Raw genomic sequence first — 18,005 nt, forward strand, 5'->3', positions numbered from 1 at the left:
CTTGTGCTTTATGTATTCTATTGGTAAAAGGATGCTGTAAATTGAAAAACTTATTCATGCAATACATTTAATAAAAAAAAACATTAAGTAAAGATAGAATAAAGAATAGAAATGAATGGTTATTATACTGTTTGGTAGTTTCAGTAGCTGAAGAGAGAAATGAAAAATTTATGGCTTATGTGTACTAGGCAAAAGTGATTGCTTGGCGATCGTTCGATACTTGTAAGTGCTGGATGTAAACAGAAAGTTTGGGAATCTTTTTTTGTTTTTGTTTATTATAGTTAATGGTACTTAATAATTATTTTGAAATGAGTACATGCAAATACATTAATAAAAAAAAAATTGTGAATTAGATATCATAAAATATAAAATAAAAAAAATCAGACTGCTATCATCGAAGCCAACAAATACGTATTTTTTAGAATTCTTCTTCTGTTTTAATATTACGTTACATATGTTTCATTATAGCTGTCAGTAACTCGGTATCTCCATTAGGTAAAGATAGAATAAAGAATAGAAATGAATGGTCATTATACTGTTTGGTAGTTTCATTAGTTGAAGAGATACTAATGAAAATTTATGGCTTACTGTGTCCTAGGAAAAGTGATTGCTTGGCGTTCGTTCGGTACTCGTAAGAGCTGAATGTAAAGAAACGATTGGAAGGTTTTTTTGTTTGTTTGTTTGTGTATTATAGTTAATGATTAATTAATAGTTATTTGATGTCAGAATCATAGACTAGGCTACAGTAGCAACCGCTAACATAGGCTAGGCTTATTGCTAAGGGACATATGCTAAAGTCCTAATATATGCAGTAAAAATGGGGTTGAACATTACATGCAGTTGAATATTACTCAAGTATGTACAGTATTTTGCCTTTTGGAGTCATATTTCTTCCGTCGGATCAGCGTCGTAACCCTAGAACATGTGTTGTAGGCCTGGAAATATTGTTTACTGGGGTGTTTTTGTAGGGCTTGGAATGGATTAGGCATTTTACATGTAAAATGCCGTTCAAGATACGAAAAACTCATGATACGAAGGCTACCTCGGAACGGATTAATTTCGTATCTCGAGGTACCACTGTACATATATACAGGCAGTCCCTGGGTTACGACGGGGGTTCCGTTCTTGAGACTCGTCGTAAGCCAGAACATTGTCAAAAATCCTAAGAAAACCTTACTTTTAATGCTTTAGGTGCATTCAAAACTATGTAAACTGCATTCTTATTGCATTTTTCATCAAACAAACCTTTAAATATTGATTATTTTGCATTTTTGGTATCATATTTCATCTGCCAGATCAGCGTTTGTAGGCGTCGTAACTCTGAAACATGCGTCGTAACCCTGGAACATGCGTCGTAACCCTGGAAATAATTTTTGTTGAATATAATTGAAAAGCGTCGTAACCTCGGAACGTCATAAGCCGAGATCGTCGTAACCAGGGGACTCCCTGTATACAGTAGTACCTTGAGATACGAAATTAATCCGTTCCGAGGCGCCTTTCGTATCATGAGGTTTTCGTATCTTGGACCACATTTTACATGTAAAATGGCTAATCCGTTCCAAGCCCTCCAAAAACACCCCAGTAAATTTCATAATAAAGCTAAATTAACCCATAAACAATGAAATACTACAACAATTTGGACCATTCAATACGTAACTTAATAATAAAAATGCAAAACCTGTAAATAAAGTGTATATTAGTGTACAAGAAATATTATTACTGTAACGTAAAATGTGGAAGCTTACCTTTCGAGCGAGGCTATCTCCGAAAGTGGCGGCAGAGGAGAAGGAGGACAAACTGCAGATAACGTACGTACGTACGTACACTTAACTTTACAAAAACACATAAAAAATTTAAGGAAAACTATAAAACTAAAATTTACGAAACATTAACAAAACTGTAACACTTAACTTTACAAAAAACTAAATATCAAAATTTTTTTTTCTTTTTTTTCTTTTTAACTTTTTTTTTTACAGTTACGTAGGCTTTTTTTTTTTTTTTTTTTATACAGAATTTCAACTTCATCACCACTTTCAACATTCTGTTTATCACTTGTTCTTCCTTTTTGCTTTCAACTTTCTGTTTTTTATCACTTGGTTATTCCTTTTTGCTTACTCCTGCTAATGCTGAAGGCCTCTTTAAAAAATAACGATCCAGAGGAAAGATTTTTTGCTTCTGCCTGCTTTTGACAATGCTCCTGAACGCTCAGGCAAACGTCATCGAACTGCGCAAGCATACGACCTGTGTGATCCTTTTCGGGGTGTCTTTTTTCGATAAACGATTGCACTTTATGAAAACCGGCTAGAACATCCTTAACTTCTGCCGTTGTCATAGGCTCCTCCTCCTCTTCCTCGCCGCTGCTAGATAGCTCCTCTTGAATGAAGTTATGTTGCATGGCCTCCAACTCCTTCAGGTCATCCGTCGTAAGCTCCTCTTGGTGCTCTTCGAGAAGGTCGTTGATGTTGTCCTCGTCGACGACCAACCCCATGGACTTGCCGAGTGCAACGATCTCGTCAAGATCTGGTTCCAAAACAGTTTCGGGATCGTCAACTGTTTCTGACTCTGCAGCACCAGCTTCGCCCACGTCGAATCCCTCAAAGTCTCGGGCGGATACTGCATCAGGCCAGAGTTTCCTCCACGAGGAATTCAAGGTTCGCCTCGAAACCTCCTGCCAAGCTTGGTCGATGAGTCGGATGCAAATGACGATATCGAAATGCTCCTTCCAAAATTGACGCAAGGTGAGGTTTGTGGTATCGGTGATGTCGAAACATCTCTTGAAAAGATGTTTCCTGTACAGCTTCTTAAAGTTCGCTATCACTTGCTGGTCCATGGGCTGGAGGAGAGGGGTGGTGTTGGGCGGAAGAAAAAGAATCTTGACGAAGGACTACTCTGCTAGGATATCTTCCTCGAGGCCAGGAGGGTGGGGAGGGGCATTGTCCAACACCAGCAGACATTTCAGGGGGAGGCGCTTCTCTTCCAAAAATTTCTTCACTGTCGGGCCGAAACACAGATTTACCCACTCGGTGAACAAAAGCCTTGTTACCCAGGCTTTTGCATTAGCCCTCCACATCACTGGAAGCTTCTCCTTCAGCACTTTGTGGGCCTTGAAGGCTCGAGGAGTCTCGGAATGATACACCAGTAGGGGCTTCACCTTGCAATCCCCACTGGCGTTTGAACAAAGTGCGAGCGTAAGCCTGTCTTTCATAGGCTTATGCCCGGGTAGCTTCTCTTCCTCCGTGATGTACGTCCAACGAGGCATTTTTTCCAAAAAAGCCCAGTCTCATCACAATTGAAGACTTGCTGAGAACTGTAGCCTTCCTTGGTCATCATCTCGTCTAAAGTTTTCTTAAATGCTTCGGCCGCTTTCGTGTCCGAGCTGGCAGCCTCCCCATGACGCACCACCAAATGGATGCCAGTCCGTTTACAGAATTTCTCGAATCAGCCATGCGAAGCCTTGAACTCTGGGGTTGGCATTGAAGTCCCTTCCCCTCCGTCGTCTTCCGCCTGCGCAATCAAATCGCCGAAAATAGCACTGGCCTTGTGGGTGATTGCTGTCTCCGTTACCGTATCGCCAGCGATTCCTTTGTCTTTTATCCAGACGAGGAGCAGCAGTTCCATCTCGTCGTGCATGTGGGTCCTCTTGCTGGACAAAATAGTGATGCCCTTCGACGGTGTAGCTGCTTTGATGGCATCCTTCTGTTTAAGGATGGTGCCTATTGTCGACGGATTATGGCCGTATTCCTTTGCGATCACACTCAATCGCATACCAGCTTCGTACTTCTTTATGATCTCCATCTTTGTCTCCAAAGAGAGCATGCGCTTCTTTCCGTGAATTTCAACTTTCTTGGGACCCATGACTACGTTATCTTGTACGTAATTTACGTATAAGTTACACAATAAAGTTTTCGCACAACACGATAATAGTACTGCAACGAAATCACTAACGAATTTACGTTACTAAACGAAATCGTTGGACCGAACGAATGCCATGTGCGTACGATAAAGATGTTGGTACGAAGAGGCCGAGATAGGTACGCCACCACGTATACGTATACGATGCATGATGGGAGGGATGCTGTCCAATAGGAGAGAGGGATTTCATGGTGGTGACTAGCATCAGGAATCAATGGGAGAGCAGGAGGATGGTGGCGAGTCTACTAGTACTAAAATGGCGGCGCGAGTTTCAAAATTGTTATCCGGGCGAATCTCGGACTTTCAGAAACCTTTTGTATCTTGAAAACTTTTCGTATGTAGAGCCGTTAAATTTTTCGCATTGGCTTTCGTATCTCGAGTTTTTTGTAAGTTGAGCCTTTCGTATCTCGAGGTACCACTGTATATATATATATATATATATATATATATATATATATATATATATATATATATATATATATATATATATATATATATATATATATATATATATCTTAAAACAGAGTAGTACAGTAATATGTACAGTACTCTATAGTCATTTAGAAACCAAATCCTTCTAACATTTATGAATGGTTAGACTAAAACAGAATACAGTAGTACAGTACTTTATTCATTTACAAAGCAAGCCCTGGCTCAACACTTATGAATTGTTAGAATAAAGCAGCATATAACAGTACTTTAGTCATTTACAAGTCAAGTCTTGGCTCAACACTTTAGTCTAGTGATCCAGAAACATAATACAGTACTACAATAATTTAGTAATTTACAAAGCAAGTCCTAGCTCAAAACTTCTGACTGGTTAGTTTATTAATTAAAACAGTATACAGTAATTCCACTGTCTAGTGAACTAATTAAAAGAACTAGGATTTACTAATACTGCATCACATTCTTTGTAGAACATATCAGAAAGTAAAAAAAATAAAACTGAACATAACTTTCACTGATGTTTAATGAAAAAAAAAAACCATCCTTTTATTTCCACTAAGTCGGTTTTACGAATATGATTTCTTTTTAGTATGAATTTACACACATCTTTTGAGACCACACGTTTCAAAACATCTCCTTTGTTATTCGTGATATATGAATGGCTTTTCTCAAATAAGGGTTTTCATAAGGTTTTTGGAGTAGAGGAATATTAAAAACCTTTTTAGCATTCAATATATTTAATTGCCCTCTAAATATTATGAATTTTCATGAGCAGTCTCAAAGTATTTGAAATTGTCTGACATTTTTGACATAAGGACTGTAAAATGTCCTCTCTCTACAATCATTTCCAATGTGTCTTTTGAGAATTTCAGAATTAGAAAAACTACTTGGACAAAGATCAAGTATACAGTTTCTGTCTACTTTGAATTTTAGTTTTTTGAGAAGACTTGAAGCAGAAACACTTCTTTGACATACAGAGCAAGTGAATGTTTCTATCCTGTGTGAGTTGTCATGTGCGTTTTAAGATGACTTTGGCGAGAAAAACTTCTTTGACACACAGAGCAAGCATAAGGTTTCTCTCCCGTATGAGTCCTAATGTGTCTTTTGAGATGACTTGTGCGAGAAAAACTTCTTTGACACACAGAGCAAGCATAAGGTTTCTCTCCCGTATGAGTCCTCATGTGTCTTTTGAGATGACTTTGAAGAGAAAAACTGTTTTTACATATAGAGCAAGCATATGGTTTATCTCCCACATGAGTTATCATGTGTGTTTTGAGATGACTTTGACGAGAAAAACTCCTTTCACATATAGAGCAAGTATATGGCTTCTCTCCTGTGTGAGTTCTCATGTGAACTTTGAAATTAGTTAATTGAGAAAAACTTTTTTGACATATAGAGCAAGTATATGGTTTCTCTCCTGTGTGAGTTCTCATGTGCCTTTTGAGATGACTTTGAAGGGAAAAACTCCTTTTACATAGAGAGCAAGTATATGGTTTCTCTCCTGTATGAGTTCTCTCATGTATTTTGAAATAACCTGATTGAGAAAAACTTCTTTGACATATAGAGCAAGTATATGGCTTCTCTCCAGTATGAGTTCTCATGTGGGATTTCAGATGGCACATGTGTGAAAATGTCCTTTGGCATTCAGCACAAGTTATTTGCTTCCCTTCTGTGTTGCTTCTTCCTAAATGTCTATTTTCTTCAGCAACACAGATCATCTTCCTACTTTCATCATCACAGCTTGGAGAGCTGTCTACTACATACTTCAAAGACTGGGACGAACAGTCTACATCAAATTCACTATGGTTAACAAATTCTGGTTCTGCCTTGATTGCTAAGGGGTCTACAAATAAAAGGTCTTCATCTGTGTTTTCAGTAAGATCCTCCTCCGAATTCTCCTTCTCTTCTTTGATTAACAGCATTTCCACAGGATGTTCCATTTGCAATACTCAATCCTGGTTAGGCTCTGAAGAAATTTTACTCTGTTTAGGCTGCTCTGAAATAAAATAACATAAATCTGAGAAAAACATTTTCTGAATATCTGAATAGTACCATTCAAAACAAACAGAATGAGAAATAATATACATACATACATAATATATATACTACATTATACAGTGAAAATTGAAGGCGGTTCTATCAACCAGTAGACATCAGTTGATGTAAGGTGAAGGACAATCCTTTATTCCCATTATTTGTACTTTATTGTCGCGACGTTTCAAGACATAAAAGTCCCATTATCAAGCTAAAAGAGAGATAAAACAAAAGTTAAAATCACAAACTCGGAATACATATTAAAAGCTTAAAAAGTTAACAAATATAAAAAGCAAGTACAAGAGTAGGGAGGAGTCAATACCATAAGGTGCTGAAAGCACAGACCGAGTGACAATTCAGGCCGGGTCAGCCTCGACTTGAACTCACGAGAGATACAGAGGTGTTGAGGAAGACTGGGTGTTTAACTGCGGAACGAGTTGTTTAATGAAAAGTGATTCTAAAATAGCTAAATGCTGTTCGTTAGGGGATTGGCCTATAATTTTAAAATCTTTGTAATTCATGTCATGTTTACATTTCTTTGTGTGCTCGCGTATACATGAAAACTCAGGATTTGTTAATTTGACACCTGTTCTATAACTAACACCACGATGAGAGTCTAATCTCACTTTGAGTAACCTCTGTGTGGAGCCGACGTACTTCCCTAGATTACATCTAGGGCAATTAAATAGATATACGACTCCTGAGGTCATCAGTGGACTGAGTTTCTCCTTGTGTTTAAACAGAGATCTGATATTCATTGGGTTGCAAGGTATTAGTTTTAATTCGATTGCAGGAAAAAAACTTTCTATTAACAGTTTCAATTCATGGTAGAAATTTTTGTTATGGATAAATGGGACACTTGCAAACAATCGTAATTTTGGCACTGTTGGTATTTTAATTTTTGGATGGAAGATATTGTTCAAGAATTTGTACAGGTGTTTATAAAAATGTTTATTGGTTCTTTAACCGTCTTTAGTAGGAGGTTCGCTTTCTTTCTCTTTCCTGCAGGGAAATGAACTCGAGACTGACAGACATGCTGATGGAGTTTCAGTCTAACTTGAGTTATTACCTTTTATCTATGTTGTCTCATCTCCGTGACTTCTTAGAGAGGTGGAGACGCCAACCCAGTGGGAGTTTTTAGCAAGGAAACAAGTAACTAAAAGAAAGTAACTCATTTCTGATGCTGCAGGGTAATGTCCTCATGCTTATACTCACTTGGTTTGGAAGAAGTGAGAACACTTTTGCTTCCTGTCTGATTATGCAGCTTGGTTTAAAGTGATAAGGGATTATCTATTGGTAGTCTTGTTTTATACCTCTCGGGGATAAGTGCAGACTCAGGTTCTGGGATATGGACAATTGAAACATCCTAACATGCAGGGAGAGACTTGGGACCAGTATGTTACATAGTGGAGATGGTGAAGGGCAGTTGCGATTCTTTTTTGGTTGTCCTCCACTGGTTTAATCTCCCTCTTATAGCTTCCTTTGTCTTCAGCAGAAATCTCTCATAAGTCTCTTTTTTTAGTAGGAGATTGTATACAGAGGGAATGATGGTCTAAGGGTAATTCTTTAGGACGAGCTCCATAAGTAATTGGAGATATTCTTGGATGTTTGGAGACTGAATAACAGGAAGTGTCTGCCCACTTACTTGTTGGTTTTCTAGCAGGTTTTAGTGCCTTTCCAAATAATGGTCAGACTTGTGGTACACATGCAGATTGTATTCCACTTACCAATACATCCACAGTCATGCAAGTTACTCCAAGATGTTTTTAAAAGAAGGTATTGCTGTTCTGTGTACTTTGGGTTAGTGTGCAGCCAGCCCTCTATAAGTTAAGTCAGGGACTTGTTGCCTATTGGTGGATGGTGTTGACTTCAGGAGCATGACACTTCTACTGAATCAGTGATTCAAGTTGGCCAACTCTGTCAATAGTATTCCAAAGGCCTACAAGGGCCTTTACATCCGTAAGTTTGGCACTTGGTGTGGGATTTAAGGAGCACTCATTTAGACTTACTAGCATGGCCCTCAGGTTTGAGCTGTGGATGTTTCCTTAAATTTGGCCTAATTCAGACTCATAGACCTGCCCCTCGTATCTACTCTGAATACTATTGAGCAATAATTTCAAGTTCAAGAATTGCTTAGTGTCTCCTGTAGAGCCCTTGTAGCCTCAGGGAAAATGATTTTCAGAATTTCCAATGCTCTCAGTAGATGTCTCATTCTTCTGTTGAAAAGAAATACTCTACTACACAATTCTATACACTTCCATTAACTTAGGCATCTCCTTAACTGCTTGGAGATGTTAGAATGTCCCCTCCCAATACTAAGATTTTCAGGTTATAATAGGATCTGTCCTTAATTTAAAACTGCCATGGCCTGGGGTCAGAAGCAGTGGTCTGTGTATTGCTGAGGGTGCCATTCCAGAGGAATATTCAGCACCTGGAACCTTGTAGAAGTCAATGTTTTCTGTTCAGAGATAATAAGACTTTTCACTGTCTACTTCCAAAGTTATCGTTTCATACGTACTTTCCTTGGTATTGCATCAAGTACTTTTAGATCTTGCTGAGGACCAGCACTGTAAGGTGTTGAGATTGAAGCCCCTTCATCTCTATATCAGTCTCTCGCTGGAGTTTAGATGTGGGTTTAAACTATCTGAATTTAATGTAAAACCTTTTATTTAGCACTAGCAGCGGTTAATAAGTACATTTATTGCCAGCACCCTTCTTTAAGCTGGTGTAAAGGGAATGCTATTTTAGCTTTCTGCCTTAGAGCTGAGGGTGATGTTAAGGCTATGCTTTACAGTGCCCTGTAAGAATTCCAATGTAACCCTTTAGTGGGGAAGAAGAGGAAACTTCTCTATCCTGTTGGGCATTTAAATTTAAAGGTTAAACCTAGAACATTTTTATCATCCTTTTAGAATCCTTGAACATCTTTGTCAAAGGTAAATGCTGGAAGAGGCAAAGTTGACCTTTGGTTTTGTGGTTTTAAGAAACATAGATGTTGTCAAAGGTTAAGCCTGGAAGAGGCAAAAATCAACCTTTTGTTTTGTAGTTTTAGAAAACCTAGCTGTCTTTGCCAATGGTTAAGCTTGAAGGCAAAGTTAACTTTTTGTTTTGTGGTTTTAGAAAACCTAGAATGTATTTGTGAAGGTTAAGCCTGGAAGAAGTAAAGTTAACATTTTGTGTTGTGATTTTTAGACTCTTATAAAATCTTTGCCAATGGTTAAACTTGACGGCAGAGTTAACTTTTTGTTTTGTGGTTTTAGAAAACCTAGAATGCATTTTGAAGGTTAAGCCTGGAAGAGGCAAAGTTAACCTTTTGTGTTGTGGTTTTAGAAAACCTAGAATGCATTTTGAAGGTTAAGCCTGGAAGAGGCAAAGTTAACCTTTTGTGTTGTGATTTTTAGAAACTTATAACGTCTTTGTCAAGGAACACAAGGTCCTCTGTAACGTATTGGATAGCTAGTGCATGAGAACTAGCTCCAAATCTTCTACCTTTATTGAAGGTAAACATTCATAATGTGAGCAGCAGTTGCAACTTCATTTAGTGTTAAGTCAATTTGTCGCTCCAGAATAGGATTGACGTGTCACAGTAGAAGTACAATTCAGTTTTTGCTTGATCACTACCTTAAGTATACAGAATTGTGTTTGAAAACAGTAAAGCCCTTAATCCGCTACTAGTAGTGGGTAGTCTTTTCCTGAACTGAAAAAAGAGCAATTCTTTAGGCTCTTTTGTTTAAATCCCAGGGTTTTAATATTTTGGGGAGCGTGAAGGTACAAATTTTGTATAGGAGCGTACGTTTATATTGTAAAGGTATTTATTTTAAGTGACTGTCGTATTATAGGGCTTTTGGACCCAGGCACAGGGGTCCCTCATACCACATGTGTTTCATTCTGGCTGAATCGAAGCGGTTTTCTCCACAAGGCAGCTTTTTGTTGCTTATGTATGAGAGCCTTGCTCCCTGAATGGAATCCAACTTCTGGTGGTAGCAAAATCCACCAAGGATTCCAGATCTGGTCAGAATGTTTTGGATTTCATGCGAGAAATCTTTAGCTCGAATGGCTTAGCGGAATTTTGTCTAGCTGCACTACCCACTATCCTCTTCTTAATGTGGAAATCAGCTAACTTTAACAGTAGGTAAGATTCATCTCAAATAATATAAATTTTCATAATAAAATTTATTAGGAATTTGGATACTTACCTACTGTTAAGTAGACCCACCCAGCCTCCCCACAACTTAGTGGGCTGTCAATGAGAATTCTGACGGGCTAAAACATTCGAAACACACCTGGCAGAGAACAGGTAAACTAGACAGTCATCCGGGCAGCCATTCAATTTTTGTTTGAATGCTGACTCACCTAATCAGCGGGGAGATATAGCTAACTTTAACAGTAGGTAAGTATCCAAATGAAAAATTTTCTTATGAAAATTTATATTTTCCTCCTCCTTCTGTAGCAGGCTGTCCGCTTGCAGGAGACAGTGAGTATTGAAGAATGATAGACCTCATTCCCCTCTGTTTCCTCAGTCGAAAGTTGATGAGGAACCTTTTAAACCAAACCAAGCGATGTTTGAGGAACTTTTCTCTACCAAACCACTGAGGGAGGGGGACTCTCGGTTAGCTGTAGTAGTGGGGGCGGGTAAGCAGGACTCAGCTCTTATTCCCAGTTGTAAGTCCTTGTATGGTGTAGCGGGTAACCCTTCTTCGGGTTTCAGAGCACCTCATAATGAGTCAGTGGAGGCTCTCCTTCCCAAGGTCCCTGTAGGTAACAGACTTGTTGGTATTTCGGTGAGAGAAGCGGTCTTGCTTGAAGACACCTTCAGGAATCAATCTGAAGCTCTGTCGCATACTATGTAGATGCTCTCGGGCCTCATGGGTTTCTTAAAGCAGGACGGGTATACTCCCTCAGATCCTGTTTTATTCAATAACCTTATCATGTCAGTATCAATGGGTTTAGCTCATCAAGTGAACATCTCGTTGTGTTGTACTACCCTTGTCAGCAAGAAGAGGAGGGATCTTTACCTAAGCCGTCTCACACATCATTTCCTAGACATTCATAAGCGAGTTTTGTCCAGGCACGTTGTGACAGTCTCTTTAAGGAGCAGGATGTATCATCCATGGTCAACTTTGTTTCCTCCACGTCCATAGTTGAGTCTCAGCAAGCCATTATTCGAGTGGCTGCTCAGAGTACTAGGTCCCCTTAAAGGTACGGTTGCGTTTTCTCCAGGTAAGCACTCTGGTTCACCTTCTCCTGCCAGGTCTCTCAAGAAAGTCAGGTTCTCATCCTGACCTTCTGCTTCATTCAAACCAAGAGCTCTTCCCCTCGAGTAGGTTCCTTCACGTGGTGAGGGGGTAAGGGATCCTGCCTTTACTCGTGTGAAGGCCGGATCCTGACGGAACGCCTACAATCTTTTGGCAATAACTGGTGTGGACATTTCAACTTTTGTCTAATTTAACTACTAAGGTGAGTCTGAGAAGGGATCGTAGGTTGGGAAGGGTTTACATTCGAAGCTGATCGTGGGAGTTGTGGTGGTTGAGTCACCACCTGATATGGTTTGGACCTGAGAGTTAGTACGTAGTGGGATTTTCCCATTGCTATCTTGAGGGCAGAACCATCTCCAGGGATTGGCCCATCAGAATCCAGGGGGGGGCTGGTTTTTTGGGGATGGGACTCCTGGCTTTTGTCCGGAAGCCCACCAATACGTTTGGGGTGGGGAGTTGGGAGTTGATTCCCATTAGTGGGATCAGAACTCCCAGCAGGAGGATTGGCTTATACCTGGGCCACCGCAAACATACTGGTGCTATCCTGAAAGGGTAGGGTATGGGGTGGACCATTGGGAGTCAACTCTCACTAGTGCCATTGGTGGAGAATGTGAATACCTGAGTGACTCACAATACTGTCTTGATATAACCAAGTAGTAATACTTGTATGAATGCACAACTGTGTACAGTAGTACCTCGAGATACGAAATTAATCCGTTCCGAGGCGCCTTTCGTATCATGAGGTTTTCGTATCTTGGACCACATTTTACATGTAAAATGGCTAATCCGTTACAAGCCCTCCAAAAACACCCCAGTAAATTTCATAATAAAGCTAAATTGACTATAAACAATGAAATACTACAACAATTTGGACCATTCAATACCTAAATTAAGAATAAAAATGCAAAACCTGTAAATAAAGTGTATATTAGTGTACAAGAAATATTATTACTGTAACATAAAATGGGGAAGCTTACCTTTCGAGTGAGGCTACGTACATACGTAACTATCCAAGGAAGATTGCTTCTGCCTACTTTTCACAATGTTCCTGTGTGAGCCTTTTCGGGGGGTGTCTTCTACAAATGATTGCACTTTATGAAAAGTGGCTTTAATTTCTGCTGTTTTTTTTTCTTTTGTACATATGTACGTACGTACATTTTAAAAAATATACGTACACAATGTTCCTGTGTGAGCCTTTTTGGGGGCTTTAATTTCTTGCTGTTTTTTTTTTTCTTTTTTTGATTTTTAACTTTTTTTTTACTTTACATAGTTTTTTTTTTTTTTTTTTTTTTTTTTTTTTTTTTTTTTTTTTTTTTTTTTTTTTTTTTTTTTTTTTTACAGAAATTTCAACTTTCTTTCTGTTTTTTATCACTTGGTTCTTTTTTTGCACCTCATGACTCTGTTGGCCCTGGTGTCCATCAAAACCCTGTTCAACCAAAGAAATGCTCTCTCTGCAACTGATTGGGGTTACTGAATGTTCGGCTGCTGACCTTCAACGTAAACTGAAGTGCCTTGATTATACGTGCTGGTATGCATGTTGTAAATGATTGGTCTACACCCTCTGTTCAGCAGGGAGTGGATATTCTACCAACCTTGCAAAGTTTCCAGTTATCCCATGAGAGAGACCTTGATCACTTATCCCATGTGAGAGATCTTGGTCACTTTTTTTTTTAAATAACGTACACATTGACGATCCCGAAAACGAATACCGCGTGCGTACTATAATAATGCTGGTACCGAGTGGCCGAAGCACGCCACCACGTGTACATAGTAGATGCATGATGGGAGGGATGCTGGCCAATAGGAGAGAAGGATTTCATGGCCGCGACTAGCATCAGGAACCAATGGGAGAGCAGGAGGATGGTGGCGAGTCTACTAGTACTAAGATGGCGGCGCACTGCGCGATTTTCAAAATTGTTATCCGGGCGAATCTCAGACTTTCAGAAACCTTTCGTATCTTGAAAACTTTTCGTATGTAGAGCCGTTAAATTTTTCGTATTGGCTTTCGTATCTCTAGTTTTTCGTAAGTTGAGCCTTTCGTATCTCAAGGTACTACTGTACATGTACATGAGTATATGTATGTGTGTACACATGCATATATGTGAGTGTGTGCAAGAGCATACGTGTGCGAGTGTGGATGAAAGAGATTTTTTATTTCTTTTTTCTTTCTTTTTATAAACCAAATATGGATCCAGACTACGTACCTACGTCCCCTGGGAAACTGGACTCACTGGCACCGTTGACGACTTCTAGCTCAAACAAAGACCATTCTTTAAACCCCCCAGATGCCAATAATAGTAGAGTGAAGCATTTGAAAGTTATACATATGGAAAATATTCCACTTCAGTGTAACTATGAGGATATCTCGACATCTTTGAACATGTTTGGCATATAGCTGATATTCGTATAAACTTTCATGACACAGAGAGAAACTGGGAAGCTTGGGTAACATTTGATAAACATGAAGATGCTTTTAAAGCAACCTGTAGTTTTGATACTTTGAAAGTATGTAATTCATTAGTTAAAGGAGCCTTGACGGATAAAGCCCTAAGAAACTTAGACATTTATAAACCTGCAGAATGGAATCCAATCAACTCCAATAGTAGCACCATTGGCAAAATAAGTCCCCCAACCTCCTAAATGGCTGTTAGTAAAAGCCAAGGAGGAGAATTTCAATTATTACAAGTTTAGTAGGTACCTTCAGCAAAAAGTAGGTGGCATAATGAGTGGTGATTTTACTAGATTTGGTAAGAGCTCTGTGCTAATTCATGCAAAATCTAAAACTCAGTCACAGATGCTAACAATGATGAAAGTTGAAAACAATGATATAATAGAGAAAATTAGTCCTCACCTAAATTTTAGCTATGGAAGACTTGTACGAGTTTACTGAAGCAGAAATTTTAGATGTGTGTCCACCAACTGTACGGAAAGTGAAAAAGGTCCCAAATGGTAATATGATGATTTTTTTGTTTGAAGACAGTAATGTACCATCTTATATGCTAATAGAAAATGAAAGAGTGCGAGTTACACCTTTTCATCCTAAAGTATTATGTACAATGTTTTAATTATTTTAAATTTGATCCTCCATCAAGTTTGTAAAAATAATAAGATGTGTGATAATTGCTCTGCCCTAGAACATGGCCTATGTTCAGATATACCTAAATGTATTAATTGTCAGCTAGACCACAAATCAGTTGATAAAATATGCGAAGAATTTAAACTTGAAACAGTAGCAGTTAATCCTTCCTCATCCTCAATGAAGGATGCCTCTGCCCCTGTGGTCCAACATTCCACCACTAGGGCTCCACTCCAATCTGCTGATCCTTCCTCATCCTCAATGAAGGATGCTTCTACTCCTGTGGCCTGACATACTGGGTCAAGTGCTCACCCTAGTAAGGTTAGAGCACAAATGGCCAAGACGGATATCAAAAACATTCCATATAATAAACTGGATATCTCCCTCAAACCTCCCTCTACTCCTCCTTTTGTATTGTCTCAGGCGGAATCTCTGCCTGATTTAATGGAATTGGAGGAAAAAAAACAAATGAAGAGTAAGAACACCCTCATCCTCTCCTCCATTAACTCCAACAAAAGATAAAACCAAATTCAATGAGCAAGCTGGCGAAGAAAAACACTCGTCATCCAAAACTTACAAGCAAAGCTTCCCATCCAGTAAGCATTCAAAAATGACCTTGAATAGAGGACTACCCTCCAAAACATAGACACCTTCTCTTCAATTTTACAATGGAATTCTCAGGGACTTCGTGCAAAATAAGAGGAACTTGAAGTGTTACTCTATAAATATGCCCATATTACTGTATGTTTACAAGAAATAATGCTTGATGTCCACACACCCTGCCCAAGACACTATATATCATATAGAACACAGTATAATTTGGAAGTGGGAAGACATGAAGGTTGCCTTATATATGTTCTCAAGGATCTTCCTCATTTTCCAATCCCACTAAATATACCTTTACAGGCTGTTGTGGTTCAAATTCACTTAAGACAAAAATACACACTCTGTTCCCTTTATCTTCCACCAAACAATCCCACTCGAGAAGAGCTAATTGATTTACTTGATTTACTTCATCAGCTTCCATGGCCATTTCTTCTCATGGGAGACTTAGATGGCATACATCCTTTAAGGGGAGATATTACATCAAATCAAAAAGGTAATATTATAGCTTCCATAATAGAAAATGAAGATTTAGGACTTTTAAATACTGGAGAACCCACTCATTATCATATCCAGACAGGTACAGTCTCATGCCTAGACCTTGCAATATCTAGTTCCAATTGCACAATGGATTTCAGATGGAAGACGAATGATGAATGGCAAAGCAGTGACCATGCTCCTATAATAATAAATTCCAATGATGACCCACCAGTTCAAAGATCTCCACGGTGGAATGTTGAAAAGGCAGATTGGAACAAATTTCAAGAGCTAAGCGAAATAGAAAGTGATGCAAATGACTTCCCAATGGCTGATGATACAATCGATTAATTAAATGGGACATTCCATACAGCAGGCATACATTCTATACCAAAAACTACAGGTCTTTTTAGGCGACGCCCAGTCCCATGGTGGTCTGAAGAGCTCACACTGTTACACCGAGTCACAAGAACATCACTTACGCATTATCGTAGACACCGAACCATAGCAAATATGATATTGTTAAACTACAATAAAGTTTTGTACATACTTACCTGGTAGATATATACTTAGCTATAGTCTCCGACGTTCCCGACAGAATTTCAAAACTCGCGGCACACGCGGCAGGTAGGTCAGGTGGTCTACCTTGCCCGCCGCTGGGTGGCGGGTGTATGAACCAATCCCATCTTCTAATCAGATTTTCTCTTCCACCTGTCTCCTGAGGGGAGGCTGGGCGTGGGCCGATTAATCCGTATATACCTCGACCAGGTAAGTATGTACAAAACTTTATTGTAGTTTAACAATATCATTTTTGTACATGACCTTTCCTGTCAGATATATACTTAGCTGATTGGCACCCTTGGTGGAGGGTAAGAGACAGCTAAATAATATAGAAAAGGGAAACAACTGGTGTTGTAGGATATAAAAACCTTGGTTCTTACCTGTTCAGGCAGAAGACTTCATGGATACTGTTACTGAGTCTGCATTGCCTGGAGAGCTACAGCGAGGACGTGACCTGTTGCTGAAAGACTCTTGGATCTACCACCGGGATTTCTGATCCACTTATATGGTAGAATCCAAGTAGGATCTTGTCAAAGGGAACTCGTCCGCTTACTTGACAGAACCTGTCCACTACTACCGCAAGGAGCCAAAACCATCAGACCACCTAACCAAACTAACTAGAATTAGCACTATGACAAGAAAATGATGCCTACCTGCATCCTCTTTCAGACAACCATAAAAAACATAAACAAAAATGAAGTATTTATGATAAAATGATATTGTTATGATACAATAAAGTTTCATACATACTTACCTGGCAGATATATACTTAGCTAAGACTCCGTCGTCCCCGACAGAAATTCAAATTTCGCGCCACTCGCTACAGGTAGGTCAGGTGATCTACCAGCCTGCCCTGGGTGGCAGGACTAGGAACCATCCCCGTTTTCTATCATATTTTCTCTCTTCCACCTGTCTCCTGCGGGGAGGCTGGGTGGGCCATTAATCGTATATATCTGCCAGGTAAGTATGTATGAAACTTTATTGTATCATAACAATATCATTTTCATACAATCAACTTACCTGTCAGATATATACTTAGCTGATTGGCAGCCTTTGGTGGAGAGTACGAGACAGCTAATATGGAATAGACAGGTAAACAACATATGTTGTAGGTATAAAAGAAAAACCTTGGTTCATACCTGATAGGTAGTAGACTTCGTGGCTGTTGCCCGGTAGTCTGCATCACCTCAAGATTTTAGCGAGATATGTGACCTATGGCTAAGAGTTCTTGTGGATCTGCCGATGGGGTATGAACCGCTTACTCGGCAGAGCCTGAAAGGACTTTGTCAATGGGTACTGGACCACTTCTATGACAATACACCTTATGAAGGAGCACACAACCAATCCCGACCACCTGATCCTAACCACCATGTTAGTAGAAAGAATTGTTCTGAGTTATCCCCAAACTCATTACAACAACCATAACTCGAAAACACAATACGCAAACATACAAAAAATTCAAAAAAAAAAATTTTCCATACTCCTCCAAAAAGATATCACAAGAGTTCCTTACTGAACAACAGTGACTGGCCGCCTGTGCAGCATCGAGCCCTCTTTGTCAGCAGAAATCTAGAACATATCTAGTAGAAGGTATGTACAAAGTAAGAAGGATTGGTGTTGGCTCCCGTACCCAGTATCGTATC

At 39.3% G+C, this 18,005-nt stretch overlaps 1 protein-coding gene across 2 annotated transcripts in view; it reads right to left on the minus strand.

The window, feature by feature from the left end:
• Positions 1–4,530: 4,530 nt before the first annotated feature.
• LOC135198205 (zinc finger protein 239-like) overlaps positions 4,531–18,005 on the minus strand; it is a 36,662-nt gene continuing 23,187 nt past the window's right edge. Inside the window, exon 2 of one of the 2 annotated variants that reach the window (XM_064225784.1) lies at positions 4,531–6,350. In XM_064225784.1, the coding sequence (XP_064081854.1) occupies positions 5,352–6,299 (948 nt within the window). In that variant the 5' untranslated portion in view covers positions 6,300–6,350 and the 3' untranslated portion in view covers positions 4,531–5,351. Of the gene's footprint in view, positions 6,356–18,005 lie in introns of both variants that reach the window. The other variant, XM_064225785.1, reaches the window with a different exon arrangement.

The sequence above is a fragment of the Macrobrachium nipponense genome, chromosome 21 (genome assembly GCF_015104395.2).
Source record: "Macrobrachium nipponense isolate FS-2020 chromosome 21, ASM1510439v2, whole genome shotgun sequence".
NCBI classification, from domain to species: Eukaryota; Metazoa; Arthropoda; class Malacostraca; order Decapoda; family Palaemonidae; genus Macrobrachium; species Macrobrachium nipponense.